The sequence below is a fragment of the Pelobates fuscus genome, chromosome 12 (assembly GCF_036172605.1).
Source record: "Pelobates fuscus isolate aPelFus1 chromosome 12, aPelFus1.pri, whole genome shotgun sequence".
NCBI lineage: Eukaryota > Metazoa > Chordata > Amphibia > Anura > Pelobatidae > Pelobates > Pelobates fuscus.
Genome location: NC_086328.1, coordinates 88,405,940 through 88,418,922, shown reverse-complemented (window position 1 = coordinate 88,418,922; position 12,983 = coordinate 88,405,940). Strand labels below are relative to the sequence as shown.

The 12,983-nt window shown below is 42.7% G+C and overlaps 2 protein-coding genes across 3 annotated transcripts in view; one reads left to right on the top strand and one right to left on the bottom strand.

Moving 5' to 3' along the window:
* The window catches only part of MRPL49 (mitochondrial ribosomal protein L49), a 13,600-nt gene extending 8,387 nt beyond the window's left edge, over window positions 1-5,213 (bottom strand). Inside the window, exons 1-3 of the mRNA XM_063438049.1 lie at window positions 5,095-5,213; window positions 1,966-2,128; window positions 1,672-1,796 (exon numbers count right to left, since the gene is read on the bottom strand). Of these exons, the coding sequence (XP_063294119.1) occupies window positions 1,672-1,796; window positions 1,966-2,128; window positions 5,095-5,157 (351 nt within the window). The 5' untranslated portion in view covers window positions 5,158-5,213. The remainder of the gene's footprint in view (window positions 1-1,671; window positions 1,797-1,965; window positions 2,129-5,094) is intronic.
* FAU (FAU ubiquitin like and ribosomal protein S30 fusion) overlaps window positions 1-8,916 on the top strand; it is a 28,668-nt gene extending 19,752 nt beyond the window's left edge. The window contains exons 1-5 of one of the 2 annotated variants that reach the window (XM_063438050.1): window positions 5,363-5,445; window positions 6,669-6,752; window positions 6,855-6,999; window positions 7,438-7,493; window positions 8,748-8,916. In XM_063438050.1, the coding sequence (XP_063294120.1) occupies window positions 6,678-6,752; window positions 6,855-6,999; window positions 7,438-7,493; window positions 8,748-8,873 (402 nt within the window). In that variant the 5' untranslated portion in view covers window positions 5,363-5,445; window positions 6,669-6,677 and the 3' untranslated portion in view covers window positions 8,874-8,916. Of the gene's footprint in view, window positions 1-5,362; window positions 5,446-6,668; window positions 6,753-6,854; window positions 7,000-7,437; window positions 7,494-8,747 lie in introns of those variants that run through there. The other variant, XM_063438051.1, reaches the window with a different exon arrangement.
* The last annotated feature ends 4,067 nt before the right edge of the window (window positions 8,917-12,983 follow it).

The window sequence follows — 12,983 nt, the reverse complement described above, 5'->3', positions numbered from 1 at the left end:
GTGTGTGTGTGTACCGGTGTCAGAATTTGTATCTGTGTGTGTGTGTGTGTACCGGTGTCAGAATTTGTATCTGTGTGTGTGTGTGTGTACCGGTGTCAGAATTTGTATCTGTGTGTGTGTGTGTGTGTACCGGTGTCAGAATTTGTATCTGTGTGTGTGTGTGTGTACCGGTGTCAGAATTTGTATCTGTGTGTGTGTGTGTACCGGTGTCAGAATTTGTATCTGTGTGTGTGTGTGTACCGGTGTCAGAATTTGTATCTGTGTGTGTGTGTGTACCGGTGTCAGAATTTGTATCTGTGTGTGTGTCAGTCTGTATCTGCACTCTGGGGAGCATGGAACAGAGAAAACAGGAGATGGGACAGAGAAAAGCATATGAATTTGAAATAACAGCAACTGTAATAATTGCAAATATTTCGCTATTGTAAGGGGTACAATTTATAGAAATGGGGTGCCAAGGGGTACTCAAGAGAAAAAAAGGTTTGGAACCACTGGCTTACAGCCACCTTGTGCCATTCCCCAGTTTAAAGAAACACCCCAAGCACCATAACCACTACAGCATGCCATTATAGAATAGTTGGACTTCTTACCTGGGGGCTGCTCCATGCCTCCAACACATCCTATGAAGTGCTAGAAACTCTCAGCTAAGCCTGGCAGTGCTGGGCTTAGCTCATTGGGTGAGGGAAATCAGCTGACGCGCTCAGCTAATGAGCTAGCCCTGAAAAGAAAAAAGTTACCTGCGCTCTTTCCACATCCCTATGTATTTTTAAACAAATGGAGGTTTTAGTTACCTCCAATGGCCATGAGAGGGTATGCCCACCCGCCACATCAAGGCAGACCTCTTAAGTGGGTCCTAACTCTAACCATTCGCCTTGCTTCCTTGAGCTCCTGGAAAAACAGACAGAATGGGGGTAATTTTTTTTATATACATCCCTGTATGCCTATTAACCCTTAATACGGAACACATGGGATGGGCAGCAGCATTGCAACCTAGCTGTGTGATACAAAAGTGAATACAAATACAAATAAACTAGTCCTGCGCTCAAACTCTCATTACTCCATTGCAGGGATTAGCTCAGGAGAGCGAACATCCACTCATATTTAGGAAGCAGTGGAGTCGAGGCAAGAATTCAATCTGTATTGAAACAATGGGGTGCCAAGGCAATCATAGCACCATGCCCACTACAGTGAGCTGTAGTTATGGTGCTTGGAGTGTTCTTTTATTATCAAATTATTTAAGAATGGTATAATATAAATTGGGGTTCTTGTTGGTGTCAAGCAACTGTCCACCCCTTGTTGATTGATAACAAAGAATTAACACGCATTAGCCATTCTTTCTGTGCCAACCTGGGAAATACTGATTAGGCGAGAGCTGCTTAACCTTAGGTAGCTGCCCTGTTTTCTGTTTTGTTGAGCTTCTGCTTACAGACCCTATTGAAGCCACCAGGCACGAATGAGCTAAACTCAAGGGAACATGCTCAGAGCATGTCATGTGGTTATGTTATATGTGCAATAGTTTTTTTTGTATGTTTTTATATAAATGTAACAAAAAGCAGAGACTCTTTAAAATATTAGAAGATGCTGCAAAGAAAACGGTTAGTACCAAGCCATGTTTACACTTAACAATGAGTAAATATGACTGAAAGAAAAAAAAAGCAATCAAACAAAACATACCCATATATCCCCTTCAATTTTCCGAATCACTGTCATTTGACGATTACCATGGGTTATATCAGTATATACAGGAATATTGTGCATTCGGGAACGTCTGACCACATAAGGAAGATCAGGGGATGGGTCTGTAACAGAACACAAAGTGGAGGTGCTTTCATTGCATATTTATACAAAATTACATCCTTTACATTTAAAAACAGTCTATCCATGTGACATTAATCTGCGACCTCTGTGGCACCAAATTAGGTTATCGCTCACAATAAGAGAAAAAGACAAATCGAAGACAGGGTGTACCTTTTGGTGCGACCCAGCCAGATGGAGTGCTCTGTGTATGTTTTGGAGGATCAGGGACCCTTGAAGGGGGTATCAGGCGCTCCACAAAGTGATATTCCTCTTGAGATTCAATAATACCTGGATACTGTGGTGTAGCAGCTGTGGTAGAGCCACTATATGCACGCTGTGTGGGGAAAAAAATAAAAATAAAAATACTTTGAGTCTATATGTAATTCAATGTATCTCTGAAACCAAAATGTGAGCACCCACACATCCTATTTATATTTTTTTTTTGGGGGGGGGTTCTAAATAAATAATACAAGATGTTAGTGGAATACTGCCCAACCTTGACATATTGTTGGTCAGTACAACACACAGTTGGATTCAAGGAAAAGCATTCTCAGTGTTCAGTAGATTCAGAATGTGAGTGATTTCACCAAACCCTTTTGCCACACAAGGTGTAACTTCACCTCTGGCAACTTAATTGGGACGTCACTAGCCACCCTGTAACAAGAGTTCCGGGCCAGCTAATATCAATTCTGTGCAAAGTTACATGCACAGTAAGCCATACATTGGTGAAGAGCAGTCATCTAAAGCGATCTGTAGTGGTTATGTTGCTTTGAGGATCACAAAGGATCACAGATGTCTGCCTTGAAGGGACATCCTCCCAATATGTTCTAGGTATTATTTGAGACAGAAACCTTCCTATTCTGTGTGGGCATAAGAGCCAGCAGGTGTAATGAAGTCTAGTTATTAAAGTACCAATTTCTGTACTTTTATAAGATAAGCCTATGTGGCGACATGCCGTTATTGACAAAACCCCTTTAGCAGATTGGGTTCTTAGGGACTGCAGTGTACCTTTAAAACAGCAGCTTTATTTAAGATCACTGCAGCCATATGACGACACCCTGATCAGTGAGGTCTAAGGAATTTCACTTCCTTCTTCGCCATACAAGATGTGTTTCCTGTGTGCTCTTTCCAGTTCTAGGGAGAGCCTGAGCCACAGCTGCATAGCATAGCTATAGATATAAACATATCTATGTATGCTTTAGTGTTGCACTTTTCATGGACTTGGTCTCTGAGGTCCCATAGAGCAGAACACCAGAGGTAATTAAAAGAAAACTTGGAATATCAATAATAATACAATTAAAAAAAATAAAAGTTATTACAATTATACACAAAATTCTATTCCAATACCGTGAGAGGTTTCACAATCTGAATTCATGGGTACCAAAACGGTTTTAAAAAGAAATCAGTGTTGTAAATTGAATCAACTAAGAGCATTTATATAATTATTCATTAAAAGAGGTAAGAGTTGCCATACAAGAACAAGTCTAACAGACTAAAGTGAGAATTCAAGGTGAATTGAAATATAAATGGTAACTTCAACCACTATGACCATTTCAGTGATCTGAAGTGGTCATGGTCATATGAATCTTTGTGTGCAGAGTAATCTACACTTTCGTCCCAGGGGTTAGTTACACCTTCGGCACATGTGATTTTGGCAATCCCAGATTGCCAAATGTCAAGTCTGTGGAAAAGATATGTGTCATCAGCCCTCACTGCATGCTTGTGACAGTCATAGGGAGTGTATACACTTGCAGGATGTGCTTGCAAGGGGGAAGTGTTAATCTCTCCTCCCTTTCCTGCATTATTTCAGACCTCCCCACCTACCTTCATTTTGTTAATAGTTTGCCTGCTATAATAGCCTGCTCCTCCCCCGCCGCTCCACCTTCTTCCTCCGTCGGCCGGTGGGCGAGACTGATCCCGCCCACCGGCCGAGGAGTCCCAATGCGCATGCGCGGCAATGCCGCGCATGCGCATTGGCGCACCCCATAGGAAAGCATGGAAAATTAATTTCAATGCTTCCCGATGGGGAATAGAGCGACGCTGGAGGTCCTCACACAGCGTGAGGACGTCCAGCGACGCTCTAGCACAGATAATCTGTGCTATGATGCAGGAAGTGACCTCTAGTGGCTGTCTAGTAGACAGCCACTAGGGGAGGACTTAACCCTGCAAGGTAATTATTGCAGTTTATAAAAAACTGCAATAATTACACTTGCAGGGTTAAGGGTAGTGGGAGTTGGCACCCAGACCACTCCAATGAGCAGAAGTGGTCTGGGTGCCTGGAGTGTACCTTTAACCTAAACTTTTAAATTCACTAAGAAGGCTGCAAAGTGTAAGGAAAATAAATTGATATTCAACAAATTTTAGCCTTAATTTTACCATTCCGATTTTAATAGCTAAAATTAGGGGTTTATTGAATAACCCTATCAGAATTTATGACAATTCACACTAGCAGATTTGTAAAATTTCTCCAATTTAAGCCCTCAAATTGAATGCAGCTAAAATGTTGAGTTTAGTAAATAACCCATGTTCATAATGCTTTTAAAATGGTTAGTATATTCCCCACACAGTGTCTCCTGAAAGGAACACAATGGCCATCTTTATTAAATAGTTGGCTTTTGCCCAGAACACTGTATTGCCAACTACCTGGAGATCTGGGAGCCATTCATGTCACATCAATATGTCACAAAACAGTTTGTATAGATGTATATATATGAAACCAGGGGGCTGCACTCACCTGAACATGCACAAATGGGGTGCTGCTAAGGGCCAAATGATACAATACACAAGATCTAGCGCACTCACCTATCCACTAAACAGCAACTTCAATGTTGACAGATTTTATTGGGGAGGGGGTGAATCCATCTCACGGGAAAGGTGCAAAAAGCAAGGAGTACAAGTGCCTCATCTCAGGTCCCTATTTAGCCTTGTACTGCAGAGAGCCCCAGATGGAATGTTTTCCCCAAGTAAGTGGGTTGATCTCCTAAGAGCAGCCATTAGGCTGTTAGAGCAGGACCTGCCAAAGATGGGGTACATTGACGTTGTGGCATGCTTATGCAATGTATGATCATATAATGTAACTAAACCCCCATTGTTTTTGCCTAGATTAGGTGTTTTTAATAAAACTAATAAAATCTGTCAGCATTGGAGTTGCTGTTTGATGGATCTTGTGTATTGTATAGCTGGCCTGGTGGCTCATGCTGCAGGTCTGTAACAGTCTATTTTCTTTTTAATTTCAATATACAGGCAGCCATCACAGGCCATTAATATTCACCGTGTATTACAAATATAAAAGGCGCTCACCTGCAGCTGCCATAGCCCACTCAGAGCTCTCAGCCTTGCCCTTAACAACATGGGAGCCGCCATCTTTGTACCCAGCAGGATGTTTGGTCCCTTCTCCCCGGGTGTACCAAGATGGCACACTCGTATAGCCTCTTCGAGAGGAGCATGATGGGCGGGTAAAAAGGTGTACCAATATGGCGAAGATTACGGCGGGAGTCACAATATGGCGGCGGTTAGTCAATGCGCATGCCTCCCCGATGGACCAATCGGCATTTCCCAGTACGTGCGCGCTCGCGGTGTCTCATAAGAAGCGTGCGCGCTCCCCAGCCTCCCTCTTTCCTTTCCTCCATTTTGTGAGACGCGGAGTGTCCGGTGAGAGTTATGGGGGATGTTAAATGGTGTTAGAGTAGGGTTATCGAGGCTCACAGTGTCTGTAGTTGGCAGCCTGGAGCTGGCTAGTGATAAATTGCCAGTACATGCCCCCATTGGGTAGCCCTGTGCCCGGCTAGTGAATGGCAGCCGCTGGCTGTGTGGGCTTGTAGTCTCATGGCTCCCAGACCTGGCCAGGCATTATTTATCACTGTGTGTCCTGTCTGGGAACAATAAAGCTGTTACAACACGAGGTTACAAACTCTTATTGCAAATTAAACCTTACAGTGGGCTCTTACACTGTCACGTGTTGGGATGGGTCGAGTCACAGCCCATGCTGTATTCCCAGCTAGCTACTCAAATAGACACTTTTTTTAAAAAAATGGTTAAATTGTGTAATAGGATTTACTCCACAAATAAATGACTGCATGCAGTTAATGTTTTGCTAGATGCCACCATCCCTCCTTCTGTAAGACATACTAGTTTTTAGGACTTTTTATAAATATTAAGAATTTATTGTGCTGTTACAACTTTTGAACAATTGTAAAAGTAGCAGGGTATTTTTTTCCTAGTCTGGATTATTTGGGTTCTAATGTATAGATTGTATACTGTAGATATTTTTTAAGAAACTTTTTTTTTTCCCTCAGTAATTTTTAAGAACTTGGATGCTTCAATAAAGAAAATAGTTGGGACCGAAACCACCTGGGCTCATTGTATTGGTCATGGTGGAAGAATTTTCTGCATCTTTCTTAGTAGTTTAATTACAACTGAGGGAAAACCTTCCTACTTAATGAAGTCATGGAGGATAACAATGCCACGTGACCCACTAGTACAAAATATCCCATAATTGTATTGGAGCCTTGCTGGTTATAGGAATTATAGAATAGATTTACTTTTTGATAAAATCTTGGTTCCTAGAGGCTGTTGATAGGGTTTGAACACGAACTGAAGAAGCCTAGCACATCGCTAATATACATTGTTTGCTACGGAAACTGTAGTAAGGGAGTGTCAAAGTAGATGACAAGTGGAGTGATAAAAATATGTACAAAGGTCTTCTGAGACCTAATTCTGTATATACCTGTTACAGCTGCTATTGACATAGCCTTAGATCCTTAACATTTGACTTATTTTCGGTACTGGGTTTATATACATTAAAAGGTAGGACAATGCATGTATTATTTCTGGTTTTAATTACTGCTTTACATTTTCTTTATTTTGTCTTTCAGTAGCTGACAATGCAGCTGTTTGTTAGAGCTCAGAATCTGCACACCCTTGAGGTGTCTGGGCAGGAGACTGTATCACAAATCAAGGTTTGTGGCAAATGTACCTGTATACATTTTGCCTATTGGCTCAAAATGATGAACCATGCCTATCGAATCGCTTCTACAATCTGTATGCTTATTTTTCCTCAGTTACACGTCTCTTCCTTGGAGGGAATTCCTTCTGATGATCAGGTTATCCTTCTTGCTGGCACACCTTTGGACGATGAAGCCACTCTATTGCAGAGCGGTGTATGTGAACTAAGCACCCTTGACGTTGTTGCAAGACTTCTGGGAGGTCTGTATGATTTTGGTTTGGTTTCTACAAACTGTTTAATGTTGTACTTTTATTTTAGTGTGAACACATTTTAATAAAATGGTTATAATGTAATGCCACCTAGAAAATGTGTGTAAGTAATCCCATGCATAACCAATAAAATTTGGATACTGTGATTGCAAACGGAGGACTAGGTTGGCTGAGCAAGCAATCTCACAGTTCTTAGCTTGCCCCTTTTAAATTAATACATAGCTCTTGAAGATAGCAAATTCAGAATAACTTCAGCTATTTGAAAGTAGTTGGCTAGCACAAACTATAGATTGCATTTGTGCTATTTAAAGAGACATCACATGTTTATAACAAGTGAACTTAAATAAAAATACCATACCTATAAATTACACATGGTAAATATTAGGTGTTTAAGAGATGACTAAACATGTTAACTTTCATTCCCTTCAGGTAAAGTACACGGCTCTCTGGCTCGTGCCGGAAAAGTACGAGGGCAGACCACCAAGGTATAGTTTTGTTCAACCACCTACTATCTTTCTTGCATGAATTAGGTGCATGTACTGACATACTGCAACATTTGCGGAGGCAGTAGAGTCTGATGGCAGTAGGCAGGTTATTCCATAGGAAAGGAGCCGCCCGCGATAGGTCCTGCAAGCGCGAGTTGGCTGTACGGGTGCGAGCAGCGGTCAGGAGGTAGTCACGGGCAGAGCGGAGGGAACAATACCTATGGATCAGTGAAGAGATATGAGGGGCTAGAATTGTTCAGTGCTTTAAATATATGGGTTAGCACTTTGAATTGACTCCTATAGGATACAGGGAGCCAATGTAGGGACTGGTAGAGGGGTGGGTGAGGTGTGAGAGAGCAGACTAGAGAGGAAAATCAGTCTAGCTGCAGCATTCATTAAAGACTGTAGTGGGGCAATACGTTTTTTTGGAAGATCAATCAGGAGAGGGTTACGATAATCCAAGCGGGAAATTACTAGAGCATGGACAAGCTCCTTGGTAGCATCTTGCGTAAGAAAGGGGCGGATGCGGGCTATGTTTTTAAGTTGGAACCTGCAGGATTTGGCAACAAACTAAATGTGAGGCTCAAAGGTGAGGCCAGCGTCAAGTATGACGCCAAGACAGCGTGCTTGCAAGGATGGACTTATGTGGGTATCACTGACTTGAAGGGAGAGCGAATGAGGAGGATCAGTATTAGGAGGAGGAAAGAGCTCAGTTTTAGAGAGATTGAGTTTTAGAAAGCGTGAGGACATCCAGTCAGAGATGGAAGAAAGGCAAGCAGCGACACGTTGCAGGATGGCAGGGGAGAGGTCTGGGGAGGAGAGGTATATCTGAGTGTCATCAGCGTACAGGTGGTAGTGGAATCCAAAAGAGGCAATAAGTTTGCCAAGAGAGGCAGTTTAAAGATAAAATAGAAGGGGACCAAGAACAGATCCTTGGTGGACTCCAACATAGACAGGACAAGGGGAGGAGGTACCCTTGGAAAAGGAGACACTGAAGGAGTGTTGGGAGAGATAGGAGGAAATGTTCCATTCACCGTAAAAATGTACCACCAGGGCTGGGAACAATAACACTCTGCCTCTGTGGCTACTAATGAGGCACTAATAATGTTTAATGAGATGTGCATCAGGAATGTTTACTTCATTATAATGGAATAAGATGTAAATGCTGCAGAGAAGATGTGATCCCACAGTAGATACAAACTCAGTAACTTAAACTAGTTTGCTGGTATTCTAACTATTCCTATTCCGATACAGGTTGCCAAACAAGAGAAGAAGAAAAAGAAGACCGGTCGTGCAAAGAGGCGCATGCAGTATAACAGACGCTTCGTGAATGTGGTACCCACCTTCGGCAAAAAGAAGGGACCAAATGCCAACTCATAAAATGCAGAGCAAGAACTAATAAACCATTGCTAAACTTGAAAAATTGTCCTGAATGTATTTTCTTTTTTTGTTCCTAGTAGTAAAGTATTCTGATAAGATGCTTAGTGTTTAAACCTTGCAAACCGTCCAGATGCAGAAAGTATTAGAGAATATTTTGATTTTGGACACTTACACATATAAGCCAGATGTGGCTTTTTGATTCTTTAGTGCAAGAATCTCAAACTTTGGCCCCCAGATGTTGCTGAACTAATACTCCTTTCTGACCAACTAATGTATTAAACAATTTCTGGAACATGTAGGCTATCCATATGGGGCAGATGTGCTTGTGATCCCTGCTTTAGTGCTTTAATCATCAGAGCCTCCGTCAGCAGTAACAAGCACATCTGCTTATGGCTATTCCTGACCTTTGTGAGCAGTACTGTCCGATCATGGCTTGCGTTGATCATGTTTTATAGAAACAGCACGGGAGCATGCTTAATCGGTAACCTATTGGGTATGGATGAGGTTCCCACAAATGTGAGAAGCCCCTTTGTAAAATGCATGGGTAGTAGTAACTGATAAGGGAAGGTGAGTTAACCGGTCAAGTTGCTTGAGTTTTCAAAGTGAAATGTGGACTAGTTGCATGTTTAACCCCTTAAGGACACATGACGTGTCTGACACGTCATGATTCCCTTTTATTCCAGAAGTTTGGTCCTTAAGGGGTTAAGGAGCTAGCACAACTAGATCCCCATTACCCACATTTTATGCTGGTACACCACCTAAGAAACCATGTTCTTTGTTTGTGGTGGATAGTAACTAAGGACTAACTTTTGAGTTTGGGTTTTTAAATTAAAGCTCTGTTTTAAGCATCCCAAATCACCGGGTGGGGGGAAGAATCAGTGCGTGTATAAGTTTGTGAACCATTTATGGTGCTCAGAGTGATCTTCCAAGCTACCATAACTACTACTGTGCGCGGTTGTGGTAATAGTGCCGAGAATCTTAGCATCTTATAGTAAAGAGAAACTGGGTTTCACCTATGTGCGTGCAGGCCTTTTAGTCTTCTGCAGTATTGCTAAAAGAAAATATCCTATTTTAGCTTTAGCGATATCACACTTGTCTGGGATTGGACATCATTCATTGGTTGAGAGCATCTGTTACAAGTGCAATAAGCAAAATTATTTTACTTCACATAAAAGCACTGTAAGTTTGTTTAGAGTGCTAGTATTTTATAACTTGCTACAGAGTGTTACCTTTTTGCCACAGTGCTGCTTCTTTGCATTACTAAGGTTTCAGACTATCCGCAAGATCTTGTAAGATGCAGCTCTGGCAATAAAAACATCCCTAAGTGTATAGAAAAACATCGGTTATAGGAGGTGCATTAATGTCATTTGGAACTCTGGCTCATATAGTGTCATTTATTCACTTATTAAGTATTGAAACATGTAAGCAAGAACTATAGTGGAATCGGATCAGTTCCATTCATTTAGAACTCACTATAAGCAAATCCCACTGTATGTGTGTGCCTGTAAACCAGGCTTTCATATAGTGAAATCTAAGGTCTTGGTATAGTGAGGTAAGCTGGGTTTTTGCTTTTTGAAGATTCCAGTACTAACTAAAGTTCCCCAAAAACACTGCTATAGAGAGTAGGTAATTACTAAATCACCTATGGACCATAAGGGGGTATTGCTCTAGGAAAGCTTCTAGCAGACTATCGTAAACTTAAATGAAGTGGATTGCATAATGCGGCAATGTTAAGTTTGGTCTGTTTCCTGTGCCAGGGTTTTGCGCAGAGTGTTTTTCAATATAAAAGTTTAGGTATTGAAGGAATTATGGTAGCTTGGGATGTTGCTCAAGTAATTTTTTTTTATATATATATATATATGTGTGTGTGTGTGTGTGTGTGTCACACAGTTCTTCAGTTGTGACTTTGACAAGTAAAAATAGGCAGTTTTGTTAGCCACGCAGGGCTAAAATAAGTGCATAAAAAGGAATGTGAACACAGGTCCGACGAGATATCAAAGCGGTTTAAACAAAACATGAAATAAAACACGTTAGATCAGTTAGACCACGGGTACCCAAAAGGTTGCCAGATGTTGAACTACAACTCCCATGATGCTTTGCATGCTTTTAGAATGACAAACCTCATGGAAGATGTAGATTTAAAACATCTGGGGATCTACCTTTTTGGGTACCACTGAGTTAGACCATATAGAAATATATAACATACTGGGGCCTTAGGAACAGATATTAAATATCAATGGTCATTCTCATCACTCAACAAAAATAATCTCGTGTTACTTTCCATTTTTTTTTTTTTTTTTTTTTATTAAATGCATTACCTATATGTGCCATGATAACACATTGTTTTGGCCTATCGACCTCTGGTGGTTCTGTGACGTTGGGCATCTATGTGTGACCTGTATAGGGCCTTGGAGGAGCGTCAGCCTACCTGTCTACTCTGTGTGCCTACTCAATAAATTTGGGGGGGTGTTGGCTGTTGACATTGTATACTGTCTAGGTATCATGGATGTATATATATATATTGAGCAGCTCTTGGTTTGGTAATTGTAAATTATTATTTTTTTTTCTTGTGTCCCAAACGTGTCTATTGTAATCCAAGGTCCGTCTGTCGTCTGCATGTGTCTGTACTCCAGTTGCTATCACGGCATTGTCCTGTCTCCTGTTGTCTCAGTCCCTTAGCATGTTTCGTGGGGTTTCACCTGGCACTAAGCGGGGCGCGCCTCGGATATTTATTGTGTGAAGTAGTCTGGCTTGCCGCATGCACACCTGTCTGTCGTAGTAACACGAAGTTCCCCAAACATAGGCATTAGGCCCTGGGACCCGACCCTGTGTGTGGCCGTGGGCTGGTAGGAGCGTAGTCGCCATCCAGGACTGTAACATCTGGTTAACACAACAATATAAAGTAAAAAAGGAATGAATAACTTGACATGTGCAATATACACTTAGTACGTGCATATGATATGGTGCGACTATTATGGGGTATGTGTTGGACTTTGCAGGGTGAGGACCTGGGGGTGGAGGTGGGGGAGTGGGCGAGGGCTTAGGCTTGTTGAGTTGTGTATGTGTCAGCAACAGTTCAGGCTTAGTTGGTGCTAGCCCGCCTATGTGTGCCTGTTTTGCCCTTGTCTCTCCGCCTCTGTCTATTTGTGTCCCCTGTGGGTAGGTTCAGGTTTTGTAGGAACGCCACTTGATCATCCGCAGCGGTTAGGGTGTACATGTGGTCTCCTCTTTGGACTTGCAGTGAGCTGTCTGCCCCCCAGCGGTAACGTACTGCCGCCTCCCTGAGCTTTTTGGCAGTCAGTGTGAGCTACCTCTGCACTACCAGCGCTGCAAAGGGGATGTCTCCATAGATAGCCACTGTGTGACCCTCAAATCGGATGTCGGGTAAGCCACATCACTAGTCACGGCTATGATGTTCCTAGGAGCATCGTCTGGGGCAGCTGCAGCCTTCCTGATCCGGAATGCAGAGAGTATAGTTCCCTGGTGTGCACTGCCTTTGATGCCCATTGTGGCAAGTAGTCTCTGTATATGGGGCAACAGTTCTTCCCCGCCGACACATTCCGGGATGCCTCGGAGGCGGATATTCCTCCTCCTGTGTCTTGCCTCCAGGTTTGTGATGGTCCGGTTCAGCTGTTGGACGACTTCCATCATTTGGGCTTGAGTGGACTGCTGGGTGCATTCTCTGTCACTCTCCTTGACTTCCAGTGCTGTAACCCGATGTTGGAGGGCTCCCATCCCTTGCGGGTTTCTCGGAGGTCGGCTTTCCAGACCTCCCTCATTTCCGTCAGTAAGTCTCTGATGTCCCTTTTTGTCACAGAAGACGAGTCCTCGTCTGACTCAGTCTCTATATTGGGCCTCCGCTGCTGGTGAGAAGGATTTCCCTGTCGTCCTCTGAGCTCACAGAGGCCTCCTCCTCACTATGCACCTCCGGCCATTTTGGTTTGGGCTAGCGGTGCAGGCCTTTCAAACGCGAGCCGGATGTCGGCTAATTTAGGCGTCTCTGGCGGGTGGAATTTTTTATTCTTTCGCCCCATTTGGTCTCTATGGGGGATAGTGTGTTTTTTGTCTCTGATATGGAGCTGAGTCACACTCTTGTGCCGTTTTTGTTTC